Below are 23,452 nucleotides of genomic sequence, written 5' to 3' on the forward strand. Positions count from 1 at the left end.
CTTTGGTGCCTCTCCTCCTGTTAATCGCACAGGCTCTGTGTTGCCCTCTGTGTCACCATCACACCGCCCATTAGCTCCTAATGGAGCGAGACGGTCAGGCTGTAACCTGACCTGCCTGCGCCTGCTGTGGTCTGGCAGGAGGAACCTTGGAGGGGGCAGCCGCTCCGAGGCCAGAGGTGCACTGCGCTCCGTGGACTCACTTTTCTAATGACACGTGTATAATCAGTGTGGTAGGAGAAGGTGAAGAGGCGGTCTTTGTCGTGGTCCATGCGTCAAATTATGTGTGTAACTCACTACAGCGGCTACATGACTCGAAACATGAATTTCTGTATGGAAAACCGTCGCATTCAGTCACATTGATATTGTTGTGAAGCTGCAGCTTGTGTTGTTTGTTGTCAGTATTAGCTTTATCAGTTAACAGTGATTTTGGCACAGCAGCCTGCAGATGAGCTAATCACATCCAGCTAATGATCTATTATAGATCAGCTTGTTTACAGCAAATCTACTCTCTGACCTAACCAGCCTCACCAGCCATCTGTTTTCCTAGATGACATTGCCCCAGACTAGCGTACATGTGTGTGTTTGTCCGAGAGTGTGTGAAAGTGTGGGGTGTTTTCCCTCCGCTCACTGGGTCTCTGCTCACTCCAACTGCTAATAACTCGAATCAGCAGAAAGTCACACTCCCGGACGTGTGTGTGTGTGTGTGTGTTCGTAGCAGTGTGTACTTTCACAGCAACAAGAAGATGGATGCTTGTAATAGTGAATCCAACTCATTTCAGTTAAATATTTAATGATTCTGGTGCAATTACACAGCTGAAACCGCATCTGTGTCCATTGTGTTGCATGCACTCAAATACACTTTCATGCACAAACACTCGTTCATGCACAGACACACACTCTATTATTGCTTTTATTCATTTTTTCTGCCTCTCACCCTCATCACCTAACTGATTGGCCTAATGAATGGTGCTCTGTGAACGGTAATGTGTCTGAATTGGCCACTTGAATTATTAGCCGGCCTACATCTGACATGGGAGAGACCTAAGGAAAGGAGGAGAGGGTGTTTCACTCGCATAAGTAGAGTTTGGATTTGAAATGAATCTCAGGAAAACAAAATGATTATACTTCTTAAAATACAGTATCAAATTAACTGTAAAAAAAAAAGAACACAATTATAAAAATAATTGATTAATGGTTCAGTGTATGAAATAAATGGTGAGGATGCAGATCAACAGTTCAGACGCTCCTAACTGGTGCCTTGTATGACGTTAAGTTTGAGTTTTATGTTGCAAAACATAGAAAAGCCGCAAAACAGGAAGCTGGCTTTATAAATGTTAGTTCATGATTTTCTAACCTTTTTAACATTTTTCTTTTCTTGCCATTAGTTGCATATATGTTTTTATTTTTACTTGTTTGTCAAATTACTTATTTAAGTGTTGAGATCTATATCTGTAGTAAAAGCATTGTTACCAACCTGGCGAAACACCGTCTTATAAAGAAGAAAAGGAAGGAAAATTATTTCAGCGCTGCGAGTGTCGGCTTTGCACTGAATGTTAATTAGAAGCTGATATACACTGCGTTAATGAGCTCAGCGTCCTTCCTTAAATTGCTCTATAAAATTATACAGTCCGAGCAGTGCTCCACACATTATATACAACATATCTATTTTCAGCTTGGTGGTACTGTAAACTGTGTAGTGGGACCTCCAGCCCCCTGACATTCATATTTATGGATGGATGGTGCTGTCAGGTGGTGTTTTGTACTCGTGGGGCTTGCAGACGTGTAATGCAGCACAAATCCCCTCCAGGCTTTGATGTTGTTGAGTCAATTACTATCCGATAAGGCGTGTTAGCAGGAACATATATGTTCATGGGTGTAAGAAAGAACTGGACGTAAGGCTTTTTTTTTTTTTCCCCTCCCAAACACCTTCAGGCTGTGGGTGATGCTGGCTCTCCATGGCAACGGCAAGTACTGAATGTCGGTAATGTATAGTTCATATATGTTGTATATAAGCAAGCTCGACTGTGGTGGAAAGCAGAATGTTTACCCCTCAAGACGTAATCTGAGCTGATGAATAGCACTTTCAGGCCATGGAAGCACTCTGACCCTGAAATGGAAAACCACAGGAACGAATTTACATCATGGCCACAGTGGAAAACTAGTAAATTATTAATAATTTAATGAATAATAACAATGAAAAGTACAGATTTTCCCTTTAAACCGTCATAAATATCACTTCAAAGCTCAGCCTACACAAAGAGGAAGGCAAGAGGTAGAAAGAAAGAGGTGACGTATAGAATGAAAGTGTGATGTTAAAGAGAGGGCAGATGGAAGGAAGAGGAGGAGGAGGGAGGGAGGGGCAGCCTGTGGAGGAGAGAGCCACAGGTGAGAGGGCGGCAGCCTCGCAGCTCTGAGTTAATCACTCCTTCTATTTCTCTGTCAGATCCCGGGAGGGAGGAAGGGAAGGAGGGAGGGAGGGAGGGAGGGAGGAGGAGGAGGAAGGGTTGGAGGGAGCAGCTGGCCCTGTGACGGCCACAGGGAAAAGAAAGCTGAATATTAGGCTCTGGCTCTGACTTTTAGAAAACATTTGTGATTTCCATCTGTGTATCTGTGTATAAGGGAGTGTGTGTTTGAGTGTGTTTGTGCATATTTATGCACATTTATGAGAAAGAGGTTATGACTTTCTGCGCGCAGAGGGAATACACGTCTCCCATTTGTTCCTGAAATGTGTGTGTCCTCTTTGTGTGTGTGTGCGTGTGTGTGCGCGCGTGTGTGCACGTGTGCACGCACAGCAGTGTGTCATGTCCACAGATGCGGAGCAGGACCAGTGTAACCACCACTGATGTGTTTGCTCTGCAGAAGTGATGAACGAGCCGGTTTGATATTTGTGTTGCCGGCCTGAGAAATACGAGGCCTGGAGCTCTGCTGTCACCCACATCCCTCCTTCTCCTCATCCTTCCTTCTCTCTTTCAGGCCTCTCGGGCGTGTGTGATTTATGAAGAGTTTACCCTCTCCCTTTATGAGTGTGCATAAATAATAATGTGGCGTGTCACTGAGCATAGCCAGCACCGCAATACCTCAGCTGGTGGCTGGCTTTGCGTATGAATGTGTGTGTGTTAATGGTTGTGTATACTCTCAGTAGGCGCATACGTGCTCAATCACTGCGGCTGATGCGACAGATGTGTGTTTGTGTGTGTTAGTGGATGCAGAGAGAGAAAGAGAATGATAACTCAACCCTTTTCTGTGCCATAAAGAACCTTTCTAACTTTTTGGCAGCGTGACTGATCAATAACATGTTAATAATGCAGGTTTACAAATTTTTCTTTTCCCCAAAACCTTTGCTAAGTTATGTGTGTGTGTGTGTGTGTGTTGTTGGTGTAGGTGGACTAGGATTGAATGTTTGTGTTTGCACTCCAATATGTGAATGGGGGTCTGCGTGTCTCATTGAGCCACTTCTAGCCGGCTGGATTTGAACCCCACTTCATTCACACTTATTTTACAAAAGGTTTTGCCACATGGCTGAACTCTAAGATGCCATTTTAGTATGAAAAGTAACTGGACGAAGATGGTTGCAGCTGAAAAGTTTATGCAGTGATATTACAGCAATAGCAACATTTGAAAGTCAGTAGTTGCGACAGTTGCATGGTAGTGTTAGCAAAGTTCAGTACATACAATAATCTTCAGGGTGAACTGAGTGACTGATAAAATCTCTCTGGGAGAGATTTTTGTAAGAATTCCCAGAAAACTAGGATCCAAATATCTGGTATGTGACCCTAATGTTTATATTATATTACCCCTGATTCTGATCTCAGCCCTGATTTAAGTATGCATTTAAAAAAAACAACTTTTCCCTCTTTGCATCCAAGGGTCAGTGAGTTGTATTAACGTATGTTGTTCTAATCTGTGTTAATGGTGTGAAAATATAAGAAAAGCTTGGTCACTAAAAGCAATTTGGGTCTGACACTGTTGGAAAATACTGTTTAACCTGCATCACTGCTTCTCTGAGAGGAGTTCATATCTTTCTTGTGATTTTGTTTAGTCTACTGTTGTACTGAATAATATCTATGGAGAGATGAGTGTCTGTAAAGATCTGTTGTCAGGAAGGAGATTGAAAATGAAATTGAGGTTGAATAACAACATGATTTTTTTTTTTGTTGTTGCTATTTTACTGCTATTTTTACATTTTGGAAGAAGTATGAGTTCTGGGTCATCCTTTGCTAAATTTGCTTGAATGTAAATGCTAAGACCGCTGCACCAACAGACAGAGGAATTTACTTTGGTGTGCGAGTGTTCATTCTGTCAGAAGCATCAAAGAGACGTTATGTTCAATGTGGAAGTATTAGCCGCTGTTTGGAACCACTGGCATCTCATCAAACAGAAAGAAAGAGAGATTTAGAGGTTCAAGTAGTGATGTCTCTGTATATGATTCATTATTTTAACCGAGTCCCTTACCACCAGCACACAAGTTGGATTGTGCATCTGTTTGTGTGTATCAGAGAGAGAGGGAGTGTGTGTGTGTCTTTTTTTGCCCTCCTTTGTGTCTTTGTGGTTGCTTCTCTAATCTTATACACTGCTTGATTGTGTGTTGCAGTGAATTGAGTGTGTGTGTGTGTGTGTGTGTGTGTGTGTGTGTGTGTGCATGCAGGCCCAAAGCCAGGTGTGTGTGTTCCTGAGAGGTAATCCCCCACATCTGGTAGTGTGCTGTATAGATTCAGGCTGGAACAGAAGTAGGATTAGCCCTGCTCTCACCGGTAATACAACCAATTTTCTACTTGTTTAAATAACACAGGCCAAACATTCCTCAGATGGCCCTTACGGTGCCCTGAAAATGTGTGTATCTGTGTAGGCTGAGTGTATACAGTATGTGTTCTTGAACAAAGATTAGTTTTTGGTACATGCTCGGCTGCGTGTAATGTTGGTTGCTTGCATGTAGTCTTGTTTGTAGTATGTGCGCATTGAGTCTGTGCTTCACTGTATATTGTTATTGTCCATTATCAGAGGGAAAACCTACTTTAAGTCACTCCAGACACTGAAAAAATTGCTGTATGTTACATTTAAGATACCTGTCATTTGTTGTTTGGTGTAATATTGTAACCCTGAGCCATTACTAACCAAACATAAACTGTTATATCGCACCCAGATGTTTCCAAACAGCTTCGATTATCATAACTGTCTGTTTCCTAAATCAATCTTCTGCCAGTGTTAAACAATGACTAAAGCAAGTGAAAGGGATGCTGATTTCTACACTGACAACTGCCTCAATAGACCACAATGCAATGCCATGCACTTGACTTTACAAAGACATTAAAGGGCCACAAATGTTGATTGTCCCTGACAATAAAAACTTCCTCAGGATTGAGGCCACTCAGGTCATATCCTCTGTGTTCTTTACATTCTATAACTCAGAACATACAACATATATATATATATACATACAGCTTTATACAACAGCTTACTTTGGGGAATATAAACAATTTTGACCCTATTTTTTAAGTTTCTAAAATATACCAAAGCTTTGACAAAATAAAATGTGCTTGATGTTCGAAAAGTTTCCTGATTTCAAGTGGCAGTTGACCGTGCAACTCTTGTTTGTACTTGAACTTGTACATGAATTAGCACCATCTTCAAGCCTCGGGTGCTGTTCAGAGGCATTCTGGGAAATGGAGCAAGTCAATAACTAAAATAGAAATGTCAAAGGCATGACAGAATATAAGTATATAAAAAATAATCAGAATTCATCACAATATATCTGCTGTTATAAATTGAAAATGACACAAATAGTGCATAATAATACGTGTTTCTGTTGTTTCTGAGCTGTAACCTCAACATCACTGCTCTTCATACTGAAGAGTATCACTAATTACAATTACCTACCGGTCGATTTAAGAGGGCAAAATAACTGTGTACACCTTGTTTGAAATTGATTGCCATTTCTCACAGGATGCCATGGATATCAAGAGCCAAATTTCTGCTCAGTCAGGGTGAGATACTTAACTTCACCCCTCTGTACCTGTGCACTGTCAATATTCATCGCGCTCTCCAGCCGTGGAGAAACTCATTCTCTACACATCATGTCTACTCTTTGTTGAACAGCATCCAATTCACACACGGAGGGGAAATTTCTGTCGCTGCCTGCGAACACTCGACTTCCCAGAATCTTCACACCTCAGGCGCTCGCGATTCAGAGAATGAAAAACAACAGCAGATACACAAATGCACAGTCAGGAGCCATATGGAGAAAGTATTTGCTTTTGTGCACAGTATCATCAGTTGACCGTAAACTGCAGTTTGAATCCTTTCAGCTATGGAGCGATCGCAAATCTATACACCATGCCAAATTGTCAGGTACTGCAGGCTTTCATTTTCAGTCAAGACACTGCGAGTAGGAGGTTTATTCTCTGTGATTCACATTTTAGTGCTTGAAAAAACAGATGTCTAAAATAGTCTGTGTAAACCTGTACTTTAGTGAAGAAAGTGTGTCTGTGTGTGAGTCACAAGCTCTCTCTCTCTCTCTCTCTGTGTATGTGTGTACGCTATATATGAGTGTGTGTGTGTGTGTGTGTGTTTGTGAGAGATGATTGGGTTACCATACTACTGTCAGGATGCTGCGCGCTCCTTCTGAATTATGCATCTCTCGTTCAAAGAAAGAATGAAGAATAGCATGAGAGGGAGAGAACGGAGAAAAGGGGGGCAGTCGTAAGATAAATGACAACAGCACAAAAGCAAAGCATCTCAATAGACCCGTACTACACACACACACACACATGCACGCACGCACACACAGCAGTGCTAGACAGGGATGAGAGAGAAGAAGAAAAATGGGTTGATTAGTACCAGCGGATGAAATAGGGAAGTGTGTATGTTTGTTTGTGAGCTTGTGTGTGTGTGTGTGTGTGTGTGTGGCTGTTGCTTATGTAAAGAGGCTTGAGTGGTCCCAGCATGCAGTAGTGTTTGACTAAAGCAAGGTGGCACTGTTCCTCCTCTAACTGTGAGAAGTGTGTGTGTGTGTGTGTGTGTGTGTGTGTGTGTGTGTGTGTGTCTGAGATTGTGTCCACAGTTGTGTCTTTGTGGTGTGCATTTTTAGACAATCCTTTTATACAGTGTGCTAACATCACTGATTACATGCATGTGTGTGTCTGTCTCCCTTGTGTGTTCCATGCAGGACGTGCTGCATTTGGCTAATTAATTCTTAGCACGTACATCAATTATTAAAATCTGTGAGTTGCAACATGTAAACACCATATACTGTTTACAGCAGCCGGGATAATTTCATATCCTGGTCATTAAAAATTAAAAAACAGTAACCATGATGCATTCACACTCTGTATCCTGGCTCATACAGTCTGGGTGAGACCAATAATCATAATAATGTCTTGAGGTTATTGAGAGTAAAGAAATCCTGCTCTCTCCTGCCCTCTTCAAACAGGGAGGTCAAAGGTCAGGCTTGGATACAACATAGTGACAGTGATACTGTGATGGATTTGTTGGCTTGTTGTTGGTTTTTATGGCCGTAACTGATGAATGTATACGCTATTTATGAGAATATACACTTAATACCTCTCATTGAATTCCTTCAGTCTTCTCTACTCTGCACAGACTTGGATGCAAACTACAATGTGACAGTGAGCTAGCATTCACTTTACCAGGAGCCTGAAACTAGCTCATCTTAATGCTTTATCCATTAATCCTCTTTAATGTTATTAATCACAACTGTGTTTGTCCAAGGATGACCAGTACTCAAAAACTTTACAGGGCACTTTTACATGCTGGCTCACTGGTAACGGTTTACCGAGACACCATCTTTAATGGCATGAATGTGTTTGTATGCTTCAAGCCATGAAAACAGTTGAGCTAAACTCCAGCAGCTGTCTGATACCTCAATAATAAGTGTCAGTTGTTGTTGTTGTTGTCGGAGGACATTATTCTATTTCTGGTTCCCTCTCTCCATTTTGATGCTCAACAAATATTTTGGGAAAAATGAGAGGGACTGGATTCTTTCCTGACATTCACCTCTACAGAGAAGAATGTAATGTAGTCATAATCTGACTAAGAATACTTGTGTATGGATCACAAGTCCATTGTTATTTTTGTCTTTATTCCTCAGCTGGTGCGTACTGACTGCATCATGTTTACGTCTGTCCTCAAATGGTTGTTGAAATGCATTCTTGGAAATGTAGTGTACTTCAATTTGAGCAAAGTCGTTTAAATCTACTCTGGGCGAAGTAGACAATTTTTTATCAAAATAAAGCAAAATAATGTGTTAAAGTGATAGGCTACAGGATATGTGTGGGCTGGTGTATTCTTGCCTCTCTAAGAAATGGAGTAAAATAAGTCCGCATTTGTCAGCTGTGGGCCACATGTATTGCGACGCTTTATAACTCGTTGCTCTAGGCCGTGTGCATGGACAAGAATACTCACAGACGCAGTGTTTATCTCTCTCTGCTTCACGCATGCTATTTTATATGGCTTTCATGTATGTCATGATAATCGCTTTGGCACTGCAACACACACGCACACACAGACATATATACATACACAGTCCTTCCAGCTAGTCAGGTCACGTTGGATACACACGCCGCATCATGATTTACAGACGATCATAACATGACAATATAAAGGGTTCAGCTATTTGTATTTGGCACGAGTGTCAGTGTGGGTTTCGCGAGCGTGCATGTGTTTGTGTGTGTTATGGTAATGAGACAAAGGGGTCACATTATTCAGCGGTAGTTGACATGCAGCGTCCCCAGGTCCATATCAATATCCCCCCACGGACACGGCAGGGAAAATAAGGCGATTTGTTTTCCAGAATACTAATCACAGTCAGGAGGGACGGAGAGAAACCGGCGCGTTAAGAAAACACACTGTGAACCACTCAAGGTGCTGTTGTTTTTCATCCTGGGGCACAGGGTCCTCCAGACGAGCGGGGTGGTGCTGCATTTGAAGGACTGAATTTCAAACCATTTTGCGCTTTTGAAAAGTGAGCTTTTCCCAAGATTCCTCTCCCGCTATTTCACAGTATTAAAGATTTTTGGTCTCTTGTGTAAGGGACAGCAGACTGATAGCTTGAACATAATGAGATCTTTAGTATTACACTGAACAAAGCTGTTCCATTAGTCTCACAATATGAAAAAGTTAGGTCAGGCACATTAGAAACAAACAAGAAACACACTAAGGAAATGGAATCAGCGAAGATTTGACACCAGCTTTTTAACATGCTGACACACTATTTCTCACCTCAGTTTGACCCTAATCAGCACCCGTCTGCTATCAGCTGGCACCCCTGGATGAGCCTGGGTCCATTTAACACTTAGTTTAATTTTTCCATTAAAGAATCAATTTTGTTCAGTGAATATTGTGTTTTTATTTGTCCAATCTTAGACGTGTTAGATTTTGGATTAAATCAAAAGGTCCTTGATCAGATTCAACTTTGATCAGACAGGGTTAAGATGATGGTGATGATGGGTTACACAGTGTATGATTAATAAAAAGTCCTCATGGTTAGATACAGTGCTTCAGAAAGTCTTTTTTTTCACGCTCCGACTTGTTCTAAATGAAGTAATACATGATTCATTTTGTTGATACTTTGTGTTTGATTGAGTGATGAGTGGAAGCAGCAGGGCGGCCCTCATCAGCATCGCTCCCCGCCTGTGTCAGCCATAAAAAATAAACTCCGGAAAAGCAAATCATCACCCCCCCCTCGCCCTCCTCCCACACCCCCACTCTCCACACATTAAAAGAAGTTGTTGTTGTTCAAAACGAATAAATCGTTTCTGAGGGTAGCTCGACGCGGTGTCTTCGTACGCGCTCGCACGTTGGCGTGTGTGCGCACACATCACATTACGCTCCGAGACTACTTCTTTGATTGATGCTGTCAGCGAGTTTGGAGAAAGAGACGAAGGCACGGGGAGGGAGGGAGATAAGAAGAGAAAGAGGAAAGCAGATAAAGAAGAGAGAAAGAGCTCAAGAAGCATCCATCAAGCGGCGCAATCAGATTGTTTTCCTGGCTTTCGCTCTCTTTTCTCCCTCTTCTCTCTCTCTCTCTCACATTTGCCAGCTCCTTGATTCCTCATCTTTTCTTTCACTCACTCTCTCTAAGCCTCACACACACACACACACACACACGCATACACACATACATTAGATGTGTCTCCTTTGCATGGCATTGGCCAGGTGTCATGAGGATATTGAATCACGGGAGGTTGAGGTGAGAGGCGGCATCACAGCGTGATGGATGATGCATATCTTGCCACCTCCTCCGTGCTTATTGTTTACACACACATAAACACACACACACACACACACACTTAGTTTCTGCACTCCTTTGTTGTTAATTGACGTCCTCCACTCGTCTGTTGTTTTATTTCCATCCCTCGTTCCATTGCGGTTATTGCTTTTCATTAAGTGGTCATTTCCTTCGCCTGCACCATCTAATGAGAGCGTCACGCCGCCACGCGCCCATTTATCAAACCACGTAGCTGCGATGGCACAGTCCTGCAGTCAACACACACACACACACGCGCGCTCTATCTGCCATAATGTCCCTGTCTCAATTAGGATTGTTTGTCGTTCTGCTGCCCTCCATCCCCTGTTCATTTGGCCGCCCCCGTCTCTTCCCGCCGTCTCATTGTGGCAGCCGTGTCATTGTGTTTGACAGCTTCTCATTCTCGTGTCAGATCTCATTTGACTGCTAATTTCATACATACACACCTCGCCCGGCCTTGCCGTGTGTGTTAGCGCCTCTGAACCGGCCCCCTGCTCAATCGTCGGTCAGATTTTTCTACTTTGTTCAGAAAGAAATAAGCTATTGTGTCACCGAAGTGGCATCTGCTGGTGTGTTATGCACTGTAAGAGGGAGATGAGCTGTGAATGAGCTGTGAATCCAGCTCTGTTCGCTCTCCTCACACACTCACTCACACACACACACACACACACACACACACACACACATCTGCACACTTGGCAGAATGAAGCAGGTTGCATCCCCACTGTTGGCAAGATAAATCACATAAAAGCTTCACTGTGATCATGGCACAGTGGAGACGCTATATAACCTGGCGGCGTGCTTCCAGCTTGTTCCTATGCCAGTAATCACATTGTTTAGACTGTCACGCTTATCTTGAGGAAATTTTGTTCATTTCAGGTCACGTGCATGCCGTGTTTGATATTTCAGAACATTTAGGACGCAGGTTTGACTCTGTGCGTGTCTCTTCCAGCTGGTCGCCGTGTTCAGCGAAGTCCAGCACAGGAGGACGGACAGTCCCAGAGAGAACAAGTCCAGCTACTCCAGTGCCGCCCCCAGCCCTGAACCACTCCGCTACTACCCCCACATGCAGTTCCAGGAGCCAACCAGAGGAGAGATTGAAGTCAACGAGGCAATCCTCAAAGCCAGTACGTCAGATCTGCTTTGTTTTCCTGTGCATTTGTTTTTCAGGCTCATCTCATGGCAATAACATTTATAGCTCAATGACAGCAGAATTACTAGAATTTCTGTCCCAGTTGTGGGTAACACAAAAGATTCTCCAACAGGTTGAAGTTAAATGTGACAGAAGTTTCTGCGAGATTCTCCAACACCTAAGCAATGCTCAATCAACACTTTCACATTCTTTAAGCGTGCGAGAAAGTCAATGTTGGTGAAACAGCAGGAGGTGTGTGTGTGTGTGTATGTGTGTGTGTGCGTAGAGGTAGGTGTGTGACTGTACGTGAGGGAGAGGATCAGAAAATACATGTTATGGAACAGCTGTAAGCGGAACCTACTGTGTAAAAAGAGATTTCTGCTTGTAACTCCACGGCGTGTGAAAACAGATGCAGTGTTGACGCAGCGTTCTCTCCTGTCGTCCTCAATGTTCTGAGTTTGTTCTTGTTAGTTTGTTCTTGTTTTCACACGTTGCTCAGACTGAGAGCCACACAAGGCAGCGCTTCAGGGTACTTTTGTGTGTATACATATATATATATATATATATATATATGTATCCATCACACTTTGGTAGGGATGCTTGACTGGGCAGTTAAAGCATTTCAGTGAACAACATGATGAATCTGATATTAATAAGATCCACGCTGCTCCTTGATTCTTCGTGCTGACAAAAGCTTCCCTCTGTGCACCATTAAGGTGATGGATTTATATGACGCAGTGCTGTACAGCCAATCACTGTCATCTCCGACTGAGACGGCTTAGCCATGACAGTGCAGTGAGACCTCAGGCAGACAGACAGGAGAGGGAAGAGAGTGATGACAAATGAAGTTATTAAAAATGAATAGTAGTGATTCAACAAGGGGGAGTGATTTTTGGAGAGTGGAAACATGTCGAACACTACTCATTTCAAAAATGTGTGGTCACCAGTTGGAGAAAGACGCTGCCAGAAACATCTCTGAAAAGCAGATTTTTTAAGATGCTAAGCTTTCATCCTGCTTTTCACCCTCTTCTCTGTTTTCCTTCTTATCCACCAACACTCTTGTCTCCACAGTCTCGTATTTCTTGCCATTTTCTCATTCTTATACTCTCTCTCCTTTTTTTTTTTTTTTTTTCCTTTAAGCCCGCCTCCTCCTGTTCTATGTTTGCCTTGCTTTTGCATTTATATTTTTGGTGTTTAGCTGTAGCTCATATCCAGAGTGATGTCAGCGCAACAGCAGAAAAGCAGAAAATTCTAATGTCAAGCAGTTTTTGTTTGTGAAATGAGTCATTCCACAACGACTGAATATATTTAACAGATACAAATATTGTATATTACAAATGTACATATATTAATTTTCCTTCAGTTTTATAGAGAAATGATGCATTTATCTTCTTTGTTACTAAACCTCCACAGGAAATCCTGTGTTTGCTTGTGAAGTCAGAGGTTAGGGTTGTTAGTGGTTCAGTAACTCAATCAATGTCAATTCAACAGAGCAGATACTGGAACGTAAGCGAGGGTGACAGTTAGACAAACAGTGTGCGTGCAGATGATGATATAAAAATGCAACTTTTAAGTGAGCCAGGAATGGTATTTTTACTTTTTTTTTTTTTGCAATCAGGAAATGGAGTGAACAAGTTAGTAGGTCATGGTGCATCTCCAGAGGGAAGCATGATCACAAGACTAGTCAGTCAGAAGCTTAAAGGAGCCTCTGGGGAAATCTCTGCTCTGTCTGGGCTACAGTCTGTTCCTGCTGTAGATACATTTAACTGTAAATAATCTTGAGCATGATTTGTATCGGTACATGTCATCCTTTTCTGTTCCAGAGTCTTGCATTGATTAGTTTCTGGATGACAAGAGACCAAGTGAAAGATAAATCCAACATGGGGCTGTCTAATCACTGGGCCACCCTGTTACCCCTTTCATTTTCCTCTCTCCATCTGTTGGCTGTAAAGAAACAGTGTGACACCCCCATACACACACACACACACACACACACACACACACACACACACACACACACACACACACACACACACACACACACACACACACACACACGCACACATGCACACATACGCGCACACACCTGCCCTTTGCCATCGCTCTCCTGCTGCCCACTTTTGCCCTGTTCCCCATCATCTGCCCCCTCTCCACTCCAGCCAGCCATCTCTTGCCTACTCTACTATTCAGCTTCAACCACCTGCCATCCACAGGCTCACCACCCGGCCCCCGAGACCATGACCCATCAACCCCTCCCACCCCCACCAGATACCTCCTGTATCCCCCACCCTCCCATCCTGCCCTGCTCTCAGTCTCTGCATGGCTTCCACCTCTAACTAGATTAGCACTGTAGCCTGTTAGCATGCCGAGGGTCCAGCTGAGCATGAATGGACTAATTTCAATCTCCCACCCCCCACCCCACAGACACACACACACAGACACACACACGCACACACCCGTTCCACCCTGTTTTTAACCCAGTGGGACCTCTTCTTACCCCCAACTCCCAACATGCTCTCCAGCCCTGTTGAACCCTGACTAACTTAGTTATGATGTGACCCTGTGACGCCCTTCATATAGAGCCAGACTGATGCAATAAGGCCGCTTTTGTCATCCAGACATGCATGCACGTACACACACATGCACACACACACACACACACACACACACACACACACACACACACACACACACACACACACACACACACACAATATGACAAAAGAACAGCAGCATGCAAGTTAAACAACCCAACACTCCCAAAGCAGTCACCCATCCACTGCTGGGAAGGTCTTAGGGGAGTGTGTGTCTGTGTGTGTTCACTCTCCCCTTTGCTGTAACAAGATTGATTGTTAACTGGATGTTACATCACACCTAGTATGTTGTAATAACATAATTTACTGGAGACTGGGACAAAGTGATGTAGACATTCAAACATATATATATATGTCTGTATATATATAGTATATATATATATGTGTACACCTTACCATTATGTTTTACTGATTAGCTTTCATGCATGCTAATTCTTCTTCTCAGTCAAACCGTAAGGCACAGACTTCATACACAGAATGCAAACAAATGTTATTAATTCCCTTTGAAATTGTATAAATAAAGTGCTTCAGATCTTGCCTGATGAATAGCTAATGAAGACTTGTTCTTCAGTATCAGAAGTAGTGCATGTGATTGTTGTCTCTGCATATGGGAATTATTCATTCAGGATGACTTTCCATGGTGCAGATTTACCAACGTAAAGAAATATACCAATTACCTAAAGCATGATGGGAACCCTAGGAATGACAAAATACATGAAAATGTGCTCTTTTGTTTTACACTATCAGTACTTTTTTGACATTAGTAAAACTCATTATATCCCTGGAACACTGCCACTCTCCTTCAACCGTTCATGTACAAACCCCTGCTAAAAGTCCTCTGTCAATTTCACTATTTCAATTTGCATAAAACCCTTTGTTTCTCCAAAACATGTATAGTAACACTGACATGCCAAATGATTTTGAACTAGCCTAACTTGTAGCCTAACTGCAAATGACAGCATGTGACAAAACTGAGACGTGTAGTGACAGTGCCATTAGTGGAAGGGAGTGAAAACAGCCTACTGCCCACAGGGATAAACAAGATTACATGAAGGAAATGCAGGCTGGCAGAATATTTTGGTGTAGCTGTCACATGGGAAAGTGATCTCAGACTTTTGGACCCGCTCTATGTGAACAGTTTAACTTGGTTATCATAGTCAAAACCTGAGTAAACAACTGTTTAACTGTATTACTACTACTTTGTTGTGCAGATATGCCAGTGGAAGTGACAGCTCACCGGATGCTGGCAGCTGTAGGACAATAATAAGTATCACATTGGAGACAATGCATCCATTCAGATATTAACCCATTTATCATCAAATCATATAAAATGGGCTTCTGGGAAAATTAGGTTACTGCAAACCATGTGAATGCTTTAATCTCACTATTACCTTAATCTGATTATTCACAGTGATCTGGTTAAAGTGTGCATGCAGTCGCACTGAGTGGTGGCGGTCAGGACAAGAAGTAATTCAGTAATCAGTCAGGCATCAAAGTGTTTGTGTGTCAGATTGGGCCGCTTGTTTGAACAGGGTGATTGGACTTCACACTGCCCCAGTGGGATGATTAGACCTGCATTGATCTGCTGCTACACTGACACACACACATACACACATACACACATACACACATACACACACACACACACTTCTAGGAAGAGAGTCCTTATCGCATCATCCCATGAGCAGCCTGAGCCTGAGCCGCTGTATCGATTGCCAGAGAAACAAGACCACCCTGGTCCATGGCATGAAAACACACACACACACACACACACACACACACACACACACACACACACACACACACACACACACACACACACACACACAGACGCACACACAAATATAAATACACACAGAGATGCAAAGCACAGTCTCTGTTGGTAATAAATATACATATAGCACACAAACTATACACGCATGCTTGCACATGCAAACTCAAAGACAAACAAAGACACACACACACACACACACACACACACACACACACACACACACACAGTCGCACACATTCAGCCAGAAACATGATGCATCCTTGTTTTCATCCTGCCCTGGCAGTGAACTAGCTCTGCAGTATTACAGAAGTTTCACAGAACTGAAAACAAGAGGAAATTCTTAAAATAAACCACTGTGTTCCCAGAATTGCATAAGCAGCCTAGTTAGGCAGAGAGCCACAGATGGAGAGTCGGAGACAGATAAACACAGAACTGGCAGAGTTCACAAGGCCTCTTCAGGTCTCTCCAATTACACAAATCTCAAGGGAAAGATAAGTGGAGAACATAACTTGGGTGTGTTTCAATGTGTTACCATTTGTTTTTTTCTGGCATTGAAGTGGTCACTGAGATGAGTTTAGTGGGTGGGGTCTATTTAAAGTTGCAGGGTACCTTGTGGTTATGGGTGCACAGTTCTGTTAAATTAGCTAACCTAAAATACACCCAGAGTTTTAGTGCTTCCACCTCTCCTCCTCCCTCTTGGCAGGAGACCGCATGTTAAAGTCAGAAAAATGTCTGTGATCTTAAAATAAATGAAAACTCTGCTCAAATTGCACAGAGGGCATGAGTGATGCTCAGCTCCTGAGGGCTACAGATGCCACGCTGCCGCTTTGAGACAAGAGCAAGTCTCTCTCCGTAACTTCTACAGAGGGTTTTGATTTCATTTTAATCATCCGATCAAATGCGAGCACCTGTTTTAGATCAGAAACTATTTGGTCAAATAGCAATTTTAGATTTAAAGTGATCGATTTCTTCGCTGTACATGTGAAATATTTCATTTTGAAGCATCTTAAAAAAAACATTCTATCTGCAATAGAGGTTTCTCTAATGACTATGTTTTCATAAATAATGACTCTGACCTTAGGTAGCTTGTTTCACCCGAGATAATCTCATCCAGGGAAATTTCTGGTGCCATGTTACGTTTCATTTCATCGCATTAGTTTCAGTAAACATGGAGATTTATGAACACTAGCGCACTTTGAAATGGCATTTGAATTTGGTAGTAATACAATAAACTGCTTCTGCTGCAGACGTATAGGTTATAAATTAAGTTACTAATTGAACTGAATAGAATCGGATAGGATTTATTTGAACACAGGGTGGCCTGTGCTATCACCGATCCTTATACAAGTTTAATTCTACCAGAAGAACACATCTGGCCGTCTAACCCCTGCTATGATCAAATGAAACCTGCAGCAGGCTGTGGTGTTTACCAGCCGCATTAGCTAATTAAGAAAGAACCTGAACTCGTATTGATATGGAAGAGAGTCCATCTGTTTAATAATCCCCCACCCCCGGATTGTTCACCACGAGCAACAAGCAAGCTATGTTCTCAAAATGTGCTAGTTCAATACTTAAGCCCGGTCACCTTTGATTAGTAACTCCTCTGAGGCAATCTTGTTTATGAGTGTCCAAACAGTGGCTGACCTGAGAGACTTCCAACTGTCACTCTCATCAATACCCCTGACCCTCAGTTTGACCCTGCGGAGGTCACCTCAGGTCAGAGGTGAAAGCTCAGGTTCCTTCACATTGCCGCGCTCGGGGGTTTAAGTGGTGGGAGGATTGATGGAGGTCGATTTGACTCCTATGGATAAGTGGAGGAGGATTTATGGGGCTGACCGCTGGGTAATGGACCCTGACTGTGACCATGGAGCGGCCTTGGTCATTTTTGGAAGTTGCGTCATTGACATTGTGGTGAAGTACAAGTGTGTGTGTGTGTGTGATGTCAGAATTCAAGGTGATGTCAGCTCATTTTGAAAATCAATTATTTGTCTTCTTTTTTTTTTTTCCATATGATGGGGGAAATATTACCTTAACCTGGAGTGCACTGTGCTCGCGTTCACCTTTTTAAAACCTGATGCATGCTTTCTGTCCGGCGTGCGCATCCGTTTCTATTTGCATTCACTTTCAATGAATGCAGCAGACAGGTGGGGAGAGGAACGAGAGCTGAGAACCATCCATTAAGTTTAACTGCTTTTCTATCCATGGCCCTCCTACACTTGTAAAAGTTGTACCATGTGTGGGCCCTGGAAAATGTAAAGAAGTAGAAATAGTGTGCAGTGAATGCATCTAAAATTCACTTTGTGTTTGCTCCCAACACACCTTAACAAAAGACTCATTTAACATGTTTGAAAAGTTTTATTTTTTGCAGGAAGTGTTTGACCTATTTTAGATGCACACAAGATTAACAGACAGAGAAAGCAGACGGCGTTGATAAGTTGGAGCTGTCTGGTGTAATTTTCTGATGCCTGGCGTGCCTGCTCTGAGAATATGCCTGCTTTTTTTTTTTTTTTTTTTAAAGATGTTTCTGTGTTAAATCAAAGCACATTTCATTACTGCAAATCATTCTGTTTTTCCGCCTAACATTTCAACATGAAATCTGCTTTTCTCAGTAGAATAAATTAGATCATATTGTGTTGATTTCCTTCACGAAAACACCCTCATATAGGTGACAGTGAGTCAGCATTGTGTCTCTTATCGAGGTGGAGCGAGAGTGTGAAGCGCAGACAGATGGAGGATGAGACTCGGATAATTGATAAAAATGATTAGACAAACTTTGAACACATCATCAGATGACCGAACACGTGCTTTAGCTGTGTTTGAGGCAGAAAAGATATTTGTCTGTGTGTCTGAGATGGTTGGAATGACCATTTTTCATGTCCGCAATCACAAACCACAAACACAAACCACAAACACACAGACACACACACACAGTGACCCCTGCCAGTTCCTTCTTCCCTACTTGTTCTCCTCCTCTGCTCTCTCTATTCTGACCACGTTAGACCAGGACCCTGTCACTGACCCTCCAAAGAGAGATTGATTACAGGAAAGAGAATTTTGTTTGCCTTCTCTTGCTGTGTGTCTCAGTTTTCAAGGTTCTCTCCCTCACTCCCTCCCTCTCTCTCTGTCACTATCTCTCAGCTCTCTGTTTCTCTTTTTGTTTATCTCAACACCCCTGTCTTTATTTTCTCCTCTGTCGAGTAAAAATTTGCCTGCTCTGGGTTTTGCTTCCACAAATACCAGCCTGCTCCCTCTGGGGTGGATACTAAAAGCAAGAGGCAGCGCAAAGGTCCAAATTAGACTCGTTTGAATTGTTTTATTGTGGATTTAGACCTGCCCATGTTACCTCTTGGGCTGTGGGTAAGTGTGTGTGAATATGGAGGCAACAGCTGGTCATACGAAAATGTACACAGTGGGTGGGTGTGGGTGTGGGCTTTGGGCGTATCGCTGGAAAGGGGGGGGGGTGGTTGGTGGTCCTCTCTCTGGGTCTGTGAGTCATTCTGAAATAAATTTGAGCTCTTGAAAATGGGTTAGAGTGTGTCATCATGCAGTGACAGTGGAGTGATCTTCATTTTAAACATTTCATCTCACTCTTTGTTTTTCATTCTCCATTTTCTTGTACTCGTGTTTCTATAATATGCCCAACCAGGGGTCACTTATTCCATCTTTTTCCCTTTTGTATTGTTTATGAATGTTTATCTTCAGGTGGCAACAAAGATCCTACAATTTCTGCTACAATTTGCTTTGGTGTCAGTTGCTTTCAGAGAAAGCTTCAGGGGTCTTCCCTGATGCTCATTTCAGCAAGATGGCCAGCTGCTTAGTGTGAAAGTTGCCAAATGATGAAAAAAAAACGTCTGTTCCCTCCTCTCACCTCCTCCCTTCTTCTCTCTCCTCTTCATCCCCCCCGATCATCCTCAGCGGCTTGGAGCTCGAGAAATCAAATCTAATGGGATTTCTTTTCAACTGTGTGGAAAGTACAAGACAATTGCGGGTGCAGCTGACTGGCATCCAGCATCCTCTCCGTCTCTCCGTCTCTAACTCTCCTCTTTCTTGTCGCAGATACGCCTCTGTTGGTGAGGAGCAGCAGTGACTCTGCTTTAGCCCCGCCTCATGAGAAGACAGCCACGCCCCCACCTGATCACCACAGCAACGCATCTCCTGAACCGGTGAGCACAGTGTCACAGAGGCAGGAAAAAGTTGTTTCACAGTATATATGCAGAGTTTTTTGTGTGTGTGTTTGTGTGTATAGGAAGCAGCTTTTGAAGTCACCTACTTCTTAATGAGGCCTTTCAAACGACACCAAGTCTGTCTGGTTCGGTCGCTCTGTTCTTCTTTCCCGTGCACACATACTATGCGATATACGGTAATACTGTGATGAGGCAAACAACAGTAACAGCACGGTTGGCAAGATGCGAAGGCGCCAAACGCAAGCGATTTACGCGCTATACAAAATCTCCAGGTAATTATTCCTAAGTACAAGAAAGTTGGCATCTACCTCCCACAACCAGTGTTCATTCACAGCCATCTCTACACAGCCTCCTCCAGGGGAAAGAGAGCCACCAATGTCAAAGCTTTTACTGAAGGAAATGAGGAAGGAATAACAGACAACAGTGTGTATAAGGAGCTTCTATAATTGTGCATGAGTAGCTGTAATTTGGCACAATGTCATATCAACTGTTAAACTAAAGTTTTGTTTTCCTTGCTGTTTCGCTTTTACTTTTTTAGATAACACTTCACATCATCTGGAAGTGAAGGCAAAAACACGTGTATGTGACAAATAATAACAATTACCTTAATGTTCAAATATAGATTATTATTTTTCTGACACTACCTTATTACAGTTGTATGTACATGTGTCTGCTTTTATAAGTATGTGCCACGCAGCTTTTGCTACATCCCTTCCAGATTCACAATTAACACTGCTTCAACGTTTGCCCTTTGTACAAAGTATTTATAATGAGTAAGACAAGAGATGTGATCATATGAATATAAATTAATAACAGAAAAAACTTTCACGCTTGAATCTAAAATTACTCAGACTACAAAGAGAAACAAATGGACTACAAAAGAAGCAGCTGCATGATCTGTAATTTGTAAAGCCCTACATGTGATCATTCATTATTCAGAATGGTACCACTAATAAAAAAACACACTGGCAAATCATGACAAAGTACAGTTCCCAGTGATGATATTTGAGAGCTTTTAGCAACATGATGTCATACTCTGTTTCTCAAAGCAAAGATAATGAGTCAACAAGTCAAATGACATTTTATTTTAAACCTTTTTATTTCTAATTTTCCATGTTTGTGTGGGAGGAAACCGGAGCAGTCACTCACACAGCAATACTGTGACTGGTGGCGGTGTTAATCACTGCTCCACTGTGCCCCCCTGTGTGGGGTGTAAAGCTGTTTGCTGTTTACTTGAGTATTTCTTTTCTATGTTAGTTTATACTTCTACTGTAATACATTTCAGAGGAAGATACTGTACTTTTTACTCCGCGCATGGTAAAGCTGTGGTTAAGAGTAATTTTTTATAGATTTTTTTTTTTACAATGAAGCAATTTGTGGTTGAAAATAATTTATGGGACCAGTTAGTTAGTCAATTTTCATAAAACAAAAACATTATTTCCTTCCTTATTTTATTGCTTTTTGATGGAAAGGAGACAGAAAGAGGTGAAGTGTTTCAACAAAAATCTGACTAAATGTTCAAATTCTGCAGCGACTGAACTCCTACAGTTCAAACTAGAAGCAAAATGTTTTAACCAAATCAAAAGACAATGGAAAAATTATGAAAAATGTAAAAAGAATGTAAGTAAATAACAGAGAGATTAACAAATTTCTGTCTCCATTACATCTCTGCTGTGTACCATTCCCTCACCGAAGACAAAGAGAGAAACCCAGTGAATATTCCTCTTGTGGTCCGGCTCCAAGCCTCAGGCTATACTTTGAAAGGGTCGTGCTTTTCAAGTGCTCTCCTTTTTTTTCCAAAAAGGCTGCCATTAAGAAGAACTTTGTGTGCTGCCTTTGTGTGAGGTCACACTGCTGTGTGTGTGTGTGTGTGTGTGTGTGTGTGTGTGTGTGTGTGTGTGTGTGCGCGCATGTGAGGGAAGTTCAGGTAGAGAAAAGGAGGGGAGAGAGGGAGTCCTGTTGTTTACCCCTGCCGTGTTCAACACAGCGGTGACTAAGCAGAACCCAGGCATCAGCGGGCGCCGAGTTAGCACAATGACAAAGCCCATATTTCCTGTCCAAAAAAACGTCAGGCTTCATACCCTTCAAACAGCACAGCCGAGCCAGAGTGAACAAGCTCATTATGGATGATTTAAAATATCCTTACAACTGTTTACAGAGAGCTACATCCCTTAGCTACCTGACACATGAAGCCCTGCTTCAGACCTCAGCAGCCTTATTTAAATCCAGACACTGTTTACACTGTTTTCATGAATCTAACAGATCACTCTTAATCTGCATATATAATTAGATTTAATAAAAGGCACATAAATAAAATGAATTGCATCAACCTTCACATGTAAAGCCCTGTGAACCTTAACTCCTGCTCATTCACAATAACATGTTACACAACTGTTGGAAGATTTGTTCTAGAAAAACAAGTCAATGTTCTGTGTAATTGATAATTGTTTGTTTGTAGGTACAGTAGTCTGAACAACCTGCAGACAGTATTAATCCACGTATGACAGAGGCAATCCACAGAGGAGAACAAAGAGCGTTTGTTACCCCGGTGTGTGTGTCTTTATCTGTGTCTTTGTGTGTTTGTGTGTGTGTGTGTGTGTGTGTGTGTGTGTGTGTGTGTGTGTGTGTGTGTGTGTGTGTGTGTGTGTGTGTGTGTGTGTGTGTGTGTGTTGTGTGTGTGTGTGTGTGTGTGTGTAAGACGAAGAGGCCGTCACAGCTCCTGGGCATATTGAGTCTTAGGCCTGATGGACTTCCATAGATCAATACACTATCACTTCATCCTCACTCATCCACTGTACCGCTCCTCTGTAAACCTACACACACACTCACACACTCATTCATGCAAAGACACACTTGAACACTCTCAAGTACCACACACACTTGTGCCCCTTTTTGTCTTGGAGGAGGTATTGAAAGCTAGATAAAGTGTAATTAAGGCTGATACAGTGATAAATATGCGGCTTGCCCCTTTAATTGATTTTACTGCCTGTTATGGTGAAGGCCAAGGTTGGCCCACTTCTCTCAGTCTTTTATTCACATGTAGTCTATGCACAGAGCTCTCGTAGTCTTTCTTTCTCTCTTCATCAGAAGAGCTAATGAAATTGGCAAACGGCTGAGCAGTGCTCAGCCTCAGCCCTTTAATTGATTTGGACTTCCTGCCATGTTCGAAGTTAATAAATGAGACGTTTAATTTTGCCCGCTAACAGCGCTAGCCACTGAATTCTTTTTCTCTTCCTCCCTTCATATTCATCACTTTGCTTTTACTAATCCTCATTATGTTTTTATACACACTCCTTCTCTCCCGCTCCCTCGTTGTGCGTCCCACATTTTTAGGTGATTTTCAACACCTCAAGGCGCAGTGATGCAATACATGTTAACACAGCACAAAGTCAGATTTAAATATGTTACACTCTGCCCGGTGTTGATGTTTCCTTCAGCCGTGATATAAAAAGTGACACCTTAACCAGCTAAACTCAATCCAGCAGTGTGTGTCTTCCATGCTAGCAG

The 23,452-nt window shown here is 42.4% G+C and overlaps 1 protein-coding gene across 1 annotated transcript in view; it reads left to right on the forward strand.

Annotated features, from left to right (window-relative positions):
* Positions 1-23,452, forward strand: part of LOC111238716 (partitioning defective 3 homolog B-like) — a 146,698-nt gene that overhangs the window by 14,852 nt on the left and 108,394 nt on the right. The window contains exons 3-4 of the mRNA XM_022768370.1: positions 11,214-11,388; positions 19,818-19,924. Coding sequence (XP_022624091.1) covers positions 11,214-11,388; positions 19,818-19,924 — 282 coding nt within the window. The remainder of the gene's footprint in view (positions 1-11,213; positions 11,389-19,817; positions 19,925-23,452) is intronic.

This window comes from Seriola dumerili, unplaced genomic scaffold, assembly GCF_002260705.1.
Source record: "Seriola dumerili isolate Sdu_G_001 unplaced genomic scaffold, Sdu_1.0 BDQW01001556.1, whole genome shotgun sequence".
NCBI classification, from domain to species: domain Eukaryota; kingdom Metazoa; phylum Chordata; class Actinopteri; order Carangiformes; family Carangidae; genus Seriola; species Seriola dumerili.